Source organism: Neophocaena asiaeorientalis, unplaced genomic scaffold, assembly GCF_003031525.2.
Source record: "Neophocaena asiaeorientalis asiaeorientalis breed wild unplaced genomic scaffold, Neophocaena_asiaeorientalis_V1.1 scaffold43, whole genome shotgun sequence".
NCBI lineage: Eukaryota > Metazoa > Chordata > Mammalia > Artiodactyla > Phocoenidae > Neophocaena > Neophocaena asiaeorientalis.
The window spans coordinates 2,145,479-2,153,848 of record NW_020173674.1 but is presented as its reverse complement, the minus strand read 5'-3'; the positions used below and the strand labels follow the sequence as shown (position 1 = coordinate 2,153,848).

General features: G+C 65.2%; 1 protein-coding gene across 2 annotated transcripts in view; it reads right to left on the bottom strand.

Annotated features, from left to right (window-relative positions):
* SLC67A1 (solute carrier family 67 member 1) overlaps nt 1-4,974 on the bottom strand; it is a 22,834-nt gene extending 17,860 nt beyond the window's left edge. The window contains exons 1-5 of one of the 2 annotated variants that reach the window (XM_024748939.1): nt 4,864-4,974; nt 3,812-4,002; nt 1,727-1,824; nt 642-802; nt 26-158 (exon numbers count right to left, since the gene is read on the bottom strand). In XM_024748939.1, the coding sequence (XP_024604707.1) occupies nt 26-158; nt 642-802; nt 1,727-1,824; nt 3,812-3,955 (536 nt within the window). In that variant the 5' untranslated portion in view covers nt 3,956-4,002; nt 4,864-4,974. Of the gene's footprint in view, nt 1-25; nt 159-641; nt 803-1,726; nt 1,825-3,811; nt 4,137-4,863 lie in introns of those variants that run through there. The other variant, XM_024748938.1, reaches the window with a different exon arrangement.
* Between the last annotated feature and the right edge of the window lie 3,396 nt (nt 4,975-8,370).

The window sequence follows — 8,370 nt, the reverse complement described above, 5'->3', positions numbered from 1 at the left end:
CTGAGGCCCCGCCCCGGACACTCACCCGCACGTGCTGCTCAGGGTCCCGCCGAGCAGGGAGCCGAAGATGACGCCAACGCCGAAGCACAGACCCAACCGGCCCAGGGCCGCGGGCCGCTCCTCAGGCGCAGACAGGTCCGTGATGGCCATCTGGGCGGCTACGGGGTGGGACGGGGGTGCTGACAAGCGCGGCCCCCTCGCCGACCGTCTTGTGGCCTACGGACCCAGGCCACGCCTCGCCATCCCCGCACCCCAGACCCAAGCCACAGGCCACGCCCTCACACCACTCCACTCCTCTGACCTGCCCCCACCGCCAGCCACCCCCCCACATCACCCGCGGGACCCCGACGTGTCCCCAGGCCGCGTGCTCCCCACCCTGGTCGCGGCACAGGCCACACCCCATTATTCCTCACCTCGGACCTACCCCCTTCCGCGGGCTACGCCCCCGCATCACTCCTCCATCCCGGTCCTGTGCTCCAGACTAGACCGGCACCCTGGGCGTGGTCTCCGCCCCAACCCCTGGCTCAGGCCACGCCCACACCAAGCTCCCCCGCCTCCCTCCGGTCCCACCCTTGGCCCTGGCTATTCCGACCCGTTCCCGCCCCACTCATAGTCCTCCAGCAGGCCGGAAGGCGCCCTACCTGGCAGCGTGTGCATGAGGGCGCCGGGCAGGCGCGAGGCAAAGAGTAAGGGCACGCCGGGCAGGGCCGGGCTGCAGGCGGCAGCCAGGAGCAGGTAGAGCGCTGAGGACGCCAGGAAGGAGAGCGTGAACGCTGCGCGCGCCCCGCGCTGGTCTGCGAACCTGGGGGCCCCACACCTGTGACCTTCACAGGTGTGAGGCAGGCTTCCCGCTCCTCGGCCCCACAACAACCCCTTGGGACTGCCAGGGAACCGGGCCGCAGTGCCCCCACGGCGCTGATCAGGGAGGCCCGGTGCTGCAAGGGTGGGCGGGGGCGCCCGGGGCCCTGCTGGGCTGCTGGGCTGCCTCCTCTCAGGGCCTGTTTCTCCATCCTTCCAGTGAGACAGTTTTCAGTGACCTCGGGGGGGTCTGACCCACACGGTCATTCCCACGCCTATGTGAATAACTTGTGGGATGCAAATGTACCAAGGGCATGTGCTTATTTTACAGAAAGCGCTTCCCAGGCTCAAGCCTGGGAAACCACCCCACCCCACCCCACCCCGGGGCCTCTGCTCTGTCCGATGTTACCGGGTCTGGAGACTCTTCTTTTCTGTGGAGTAACTCTAGAAATCTGACTCCTGCCACGTTGATCTGTCCATGGCAGGCTTTGCGGGAGGATGTCTGCTGTCACGTCCCTGAGCCCAGTGCCCCCGCTGAGGCTAGCGGGAGTCTGGGGGGTTCCAGTCCCCAGAATATTCTTTTCCAGAAAAGTTGCTGGTGGGACCCCCCCCCCCGGCTCAGTGGGGCGGCGCATTTATAGCCATGAGGGTCTCACCAATTAAATCCTCTCTCTGGGTCTGGCCACAAACCAGAATTCGTGGAAGTTAGGGGTGGAGATACCCTGGGAGCAGGGGCTTAACCCAGTCTTAAAGGGACTAAAGCCGCTCTGTGCTGCGGGCTGGCCGTCCGTGAAGCAGCGGCTGCCATCTCTCTAGTGGGGCCCAGTGTGAGGTTTGGGAACCTGGCGTAACCCAGGCCATGACCTCCAAAGGGCGGGCCTGGATCATCGTGGGGTGAGGGCCCCCAAACTTCCCTGCCCCATGGTACCTGCCAAACACGGGCCCGCCCAACAGCTGAAGCACGCCAAAGATGGTCTGCTGGTAGCCGAAGGCAACAGAGTCCAGGCCCAGCCTCCGGGACAGGTACTGAAACATAGGCGGGGTCCACGGGAAGGGCCTGAAAGGACCCCAGCATCTGCAATCTGGGGTCCTCCGTGGGCAGGGCGTAGGAGGGGTAGCCCTGAGCAGGGTGGGAGGGGATTGCGGGTCTGGCTCTGACCACTCCGCAGTGCACGTGGGGGGACCCGTGGCCCTGGCGCTCAGCGGCCCTGGGCTGACCGGCTGCTTATCTTGTAGCGGGGAGCCCAACAGGGGCTTTGGGTCCAGGCTCCAGGGACTCGGTACTCAGTGCAGGCAGTTGCGGGCCCCTCCTTCCCCTCTTTGGGGTTCACCTCAGATGGGCGAGGGCAAATCCCATCCTACTCTGGCTCTGCACGTGGTGTCTAAAAGCCCCTGGAGCTCAGCATGTCCAGAACTGACTCCCGGTCTCCCTCCAAGACCAGCTCCTCTGCCCCACCGTTGATGTGTCCACCCTTCCAAGGGCTCAGGTCCAAATCCGCAGTGTCATCCCTGAGCCCCCTGTTTTTCGCACACCTGTATCCCATCCATCAGCAACTCCTGGGCTCAGCTCCTTCTCCCCTCTCCAGCACTTGTCCCACTGCTGCCCCACGGCCTTTGCACTGGCTAGCTCGCTCCCGTGTCTCTTTTAAGGCTTCGCTCAGGGTCGCCTTCTCAGGGAGGCCCTGCTGACCCCGAACCTGCCACGTTCCTCAGCACCCCCGGCGCCCTTCCTGCAGCACAGTCTATGCACTGTTTACTGCCGGTGGGTGTCACCAACACCCAGGACCGCCAGCGGCAGGGGTGCCCTTTGCACTCTGCGGTATTCTGAGTTCTGAGACCAGGTGCTCAGAGTACCTGCGAGCATTTGTTGAACAAACACATGCGTCTCTTGGGAGAGCCAGTGGGAGGAGAGGTGGCGCCAGCAGCTGCTCTGTGCCCTGCGTGCTAAGGATTTCCGCTGTTCTCTCATTGCCCCAGCACCAACTCTCCAAGGGAGAGATGGTCGTCACCTATGTTATGCTGAGGACAGCAAGGTACCTGGCTGCCAAGGAGAGGAGAAAGGGCTCAGACCAAGCCATTCGGTGGAAGTGAGCTGGGCTTGGGAAGCGGGGGAGTTGGGCTCACTGTCTGGCCAGGGAGCCCTGCCAAGGCCGGAATTGTGACAAAGGCAATACCCCCTCCCACCCAGGTCCCCGGGCCCAGGCTGCTCATCAGAGTCTCCTGGTGAGTGGCCAGCGGCTAGCGCCGTGGTCCCACCCGGACCAGACAGATAAGGATCTCTGGGGCTCTGGGTCTTCCAAAGTCCCCTGGGTGCTCTCGCCCCAGGAGGGTGAGACCCCACAGGGCGGTGTGGAATGAATAAACAAGAGTGCACGGAGGAGGAGGGTGGGTGTCCGGGCCCAGCAAGCCACAACGGCCACTTAAACCAAGGGGCAGCTATGGCCAGGCAGAGCTCCAGATCCAGGGAGGCGGCATAGAATGAGCTGGATCAGTCCTGCCCTCACATTCTGGCTGGAGAGACAGAAATAATCTCGTGCCATGAAGTACAATGTGGGGTGTGGGCAAGCTGCATGAGGACGGAACAGCCAGGACGGGAGGGCAAGTGACCCCGGGTACCTGGCAGGTGTTGGAGGGAGGGCCCCGCCCCGGAGGAGACCTGAGCAGAGGCCTGAGTGGGACTAGAGAGTGAGCTGAGCAGGTGTCGGGGTGGCGGATCGTAGGGCAAATGCCCCCAGGTGGGGCAGGAGGTACGGCGCTAGGGCAGCCGTGGGGAGGGGGGCTGTCATGGGGACAGCTGGTGGTGCAGCCAGAGCGCAGGACGTGCTGAAGAGGGGCGTCCAGAGGCGTAGTTCCCAGGTGCCTTAACTTAGCTCCAGCATGGCAAGGGGTCCCCAGCGCGAGGAGCCTGGGCAGCATGAGGCCCGACCCCCGGCCGTCACCAGGGCGGAGACGAAAGGTGAGAGGGGCGGCGAGGGCATGCCGGTGGCCAGGCTGCCTGTGGAGGGGTACTCACTGGCATGACTGAGGACTGCATGAAGAGGCAGGCGAGCTCCAGGGCTGCCAGCACGTACACGAGCAGCGTGACCCGGGACGGGTCCAGGGTGCCAGTCCTGCTGGGGGACTGGCCCTGGCCCCTGGAGGCCCTGACTTCCTGCATCCTGGGCAGGCGTTGCTGGGAGACCCCGTAGGGATCTGAACAGGAGGCTGGAGGAGTGGGCAGGGGGCAAAAGTCCTGCTGTGCTGGGCAAAGGTGCTGAGTCATGGGGCAGGAGGCAGGCGGCCCTGAGAGGGCCCGTGGGAGAGGACGGGGATGCCGGACGGGGCATCTCCAGCCCCTGGCCGTGCGACCTAGGGCCCATCTGGCTCTTGGAGAAGACCACAAGTGGCTCTCCCCCTCCACGACAGACAACTCTGGGTCTCGGGCACACAGCCACCATGGAACCGGAGACAGGGACCCTCCCCTCCAGCATGGGCTGGTCTCAGTGCCCCATTTTTAGAGGGAAACAGAGGGGCAGAGTGGTTGTCGACTGCGGCTCAGGTAGGTGACTCCTGTGGTTAAGGGGCTGGCTGGGTCTCTGTGCTGGGGGTCTGGGGGATCTTCCGGCCCACAGTGCACCCCCCCGCCGCCAGTACGGAGTGGCTTTCAGAGTGTGGCCTACTTTGCCCAGCTCCTCCAGCCAGAACCAGAGGGGCTTCTGGAGTGGCCTGGGGGTGGGGGTGGGCGACGGCTCAGCCTTGCAGGCCCCCAGGCAGGGCAGCTCCGCCTCACCTCCGGCAGCAGGGCCCTGTCTGCTCCCCCCACCCCCATCGGCTGGCGCCAGATTCCGCGGTTCCACGGAGACCTCCACAACCTCTGGCTGTACGGTTGGGCCAAAGGGCGGCCTTCAGAACCTGGGCCAGGGGTGGGGATGCGGTGACACCAAGGAGGGGACCCGGGGTGCGGGGAGCTTGGCGGGGAGCGGGCCAGAGGCTGAGAGCAGCGGGTCAGGGGCACCCGGCTGGCAGGGGCTCGACACCGCGCGGGGTGTGGGTCAGGGGCCGCCCTGCTGGAGCGAGCTCGGGTACCTGCCTTCGCAGGGGTCAGCTTGGGCACCGTCCTGGTGAGGCGAGCCCTCCTGGGTGAGCTCCGGCCTGGCCCTTCCGGGGCAGGGCTCGGGCACCCGACCTCTCGGGGGGACCTGGGACACCCACCCTCCAGGGATGAACTCCCTCCGTCCCGGAGGCTGACCCCGCCCCCTCCCGGCCTCCGCACTCTCATTGGCCAAGCCTGACACGCCCCCCGAGGGCCCCGCCCCACTCCGCGGCCCCGGACCCTACGCCGCCTGCTACCTCCCCGGCCCGGCTTTGCCGGGACCGGCTCCCTCCGGCTTTTCTCCCAGGTCCTCGGGGGAGGCGGGAACTCAGATCTCTCGAGCAGTACTGGTGTCCGGTCCGGGCTTGGGGTGGGCAGGGTGGGGAGGGGGAGGGGCGGAGGGACTCGAGACGGGCTGGGAAGAAGGATGCGGGGGAGGGGTGGAGGTATGGGGAGGGGTGGGGTGCAATGCTTGGCTTGCCCCCCCCCGGCTTGCCCCCAGCCTAGGGTCTGCAAAGAGACCCAGAGGAGGGACCGGGAGAGAAGAGCGTTTCTGGGAACCGCTCCTGGGCCCCTCACTCCCCTCCCCCCCAGAGCAGGAGGCTGCTGGGAGTTCCTGAGACGCCGGTTTTCCTCATTTCACTCTGCGGCGACCTCACCGGCTTGGTCAAGGCCATCGGAGCCCCACGATATGCAGGTTCACATGGCTTCACGCTGTCCCTCCGCGGGACCGGGCGGGGCCCCCTTGCAGCCACCCAGAGCCCCTGCCGGAGCCCCCCGGGGGGCACACAGACTCCCCCTTGGGTCCAGGCACGATTTCGCAGATAAGTAACCAGATGCCCGTCCAGTACTCTGCTACTCCACCACCTGCCCTGCAGCCCAGAGCCAGGCCAAGTGTCAAAACCAACATGCCCTCTGCCCTGTGCTTACCACAGCTCACCAGTTTTCTAACTTCAGGGTCGAGAAGCCTGAGACAGCAGGGGCAGGCAGCCTCGGAGCCGCCCCTGCAGGGCCCGGGAGGGCAGGCCAAAGTCCAGCAGTTAAGCCTGGAGTCCGGGAGCCCCAGGCCTGCTGTGGAGCCTTTCAGGGAGGGGCTAGGGGGTCCTAAGTCTGCAGGGGGAGTGGGCCTGAGGTGGAGGAAGACTTCAGTCCAGATGCACGGGGTGGGCAGGAAGGGGCTGGTTACTCACCTCTCCCTGCGTCACGCGGGCCTACGGGGGGCATGGAACTGGTTGGAGCAGAAGCAATGGGATCCAGCCTAAGTATTTGTCATGACAGGCTCTGTGGGCAGGGAGCTTCCTGGTCCCAGGGAGTGTGGGAAAAGTGCTCTCCTAGCCCTGCAACTGCACTCCCCCTGGACCCACTCCCAGCCCCCGGGGCACTCACAGCCTCTCAGAGAAACTTGCTGAAGTTCTTCTGGGTGAGGCTTATCTGAGCAGGGCTGGGGAGGAGGGCTTCTCAGAGGAGGTGACACCTCTGCAGAGTCCTAAGGATGAGCTGGCAGGATCCAGGGGGCTGGAGTCCCCCCTACCACCACCACACACCCACTGCCTGGCGATGGGCTGCGACACAGGCGTGCACAGGCGTGTGTGTGTGCACGTGGGTCTGTGCGTGTGGGAGAGGCCAGACAGTACCCACGCTACACGGATTGCAAGCATGTAGGCTGGCTCTGCGTGCCGTGGAGCCGTGGCAGGGCCCTAAGCTCTTCTGTTCTAGAAGGAACCTCTAGCTGATCAGGGACCAAAGGGGGTGGGCCAGTGTAGAGACACTTCTGCAGTCCTGAGAGGGGGGACGTGGACTTGGATAGGAGGTGGCAGCGGAGCGGGAGAGTCTGCAAAGCCAGGAAAGGAGCAGCTGACGGAGTGTCTGGGTGGTGTCCGTCAGCCGGGAAGGAACCAGGGTGTGAGTGTGGGATCTTGAGGGGAGAACCTGCTGGGGCTCAGTGCTCGAGGGGGTGGAGACGTGGGTCACACATGGGTGCAGGAGTGTGGGGTCTGAGCTGGGGGTACCACAGGGCGTCTTCTGCATCGAGGTAGTATTTAGGGCCCTGACTCAGGACGAGATGAACGCAGGAGGGGTTGATGCGGGTCCAGGGAACAGTGCCTGTTACCCTTACTATTCCCCGAGGGGCCCACCTCAACGTCACCTCTTCAGGGACGCCAAGGAGGTTTTGGCTGGGGCAGGACCAGGGCTGGGGGCAGGTCTCCGCCAGAGCTTACCTTCCCAGCCCAGGTGAGGCACAGTTTCAGGCCTTGGCCAGCAGGAGGGTGTCCAGACCCCACAGCAGCACCTGTGCCCCTCATAGCATCCCCAGGAGCTCAGACTCAGCTTGGTAGCTGTCCTTGAAGTCGCATCCTTACGAGGGGCACCCCAGCCCACCGCAGGCACCGGGGGCCTGGCCTCAGTTTGCGAGCACCACCTTGGAGGCAGTCGGGTTAAGGGTCTGGGAGGGCGGGTGCAAGGTCCCTCTGCAGATGCCAGAGGAGGGGCTGGGCTGGCAGGTGCCGAGAAACCTTCCAGAACTGGAGTCTGTGACTAGGCTCCTGGGGTTGGAGTCTGGGCAGGGGCTTCTCGGAGGAGGGGGCAGGGACTGGGCCTTGTGTTGGTTCCGACTCACCCCGTGGGTGGGTTCATGGGATTGAGGCCTTCAGGACATGGCCTGGCCACATCCCCAGAGGAGGCTCTGCCAGCCAAAGGGGGCTTCTCTGCTGGCCTCTAGTGATGCAGGGACCCCTGGCCCCAGCGTCCAGGCCGAGGGAGGGCAGCAGGCTGCACAGGCCTGGGGTCCCACCTCTCACCCAGTAGCTCCGCCCTGCACCTGGCCCAGTGCTGGGATGCAGGGCCCCACGTGGTGAGGTGTGGGTCACTCAGTCCAGGGGCTCATGCCAGCCGATGGCCACAGCTGAGAGAGAAAGAGTCTTGACGGGGAAGCACGGCCGAGAAGTTTGCTGGAGGTGGCCTCAGGGATAGAGGCCTGTGGACCGGAGACCCCGGGGCCCTCAGGTGATGGCTGGGGTACACTGTGGGATGGCTGTGTCCCCTTTCTACCACGACCAGAGGAGAGGAGGACCAGGGGGCCTTGCTCTTGGGACCCTCAAAGAGGTGCCAAAGGCCCCGGCTTGCCTGGGACATGGGGCTTTCCATGTGAAAACAGGAACTGTCCTGGAGAAGCCCGGCCAGCTGGTCACCCTCCCTCTCGGGTCCCTGGAGGCCAGACAGACTCACGCTGGGCCTTGACCTACAGGAAGGAAGGAAAGACGCTGGGGTGGGCGACAGCCCGGGCAGCGGAGCAGGGGTGGGCACTGCAAGGTCACAGTCCCCATCCCCAGGGCCCTGGAGGAACACCTTACCCCAAGTTCCATACTTGGGCAGGAACTACAGCTTCAGCGGAGAGGTGTCCATCCAGGAAGGCGTGGAGGGGGGAAGTGGCTAGCAGCTGGTGGTCTGGCCTGGCTAGGGCCTGGGTGCAGGGTGGTGAGAGGGCAGAAGGGCAGCCTGGA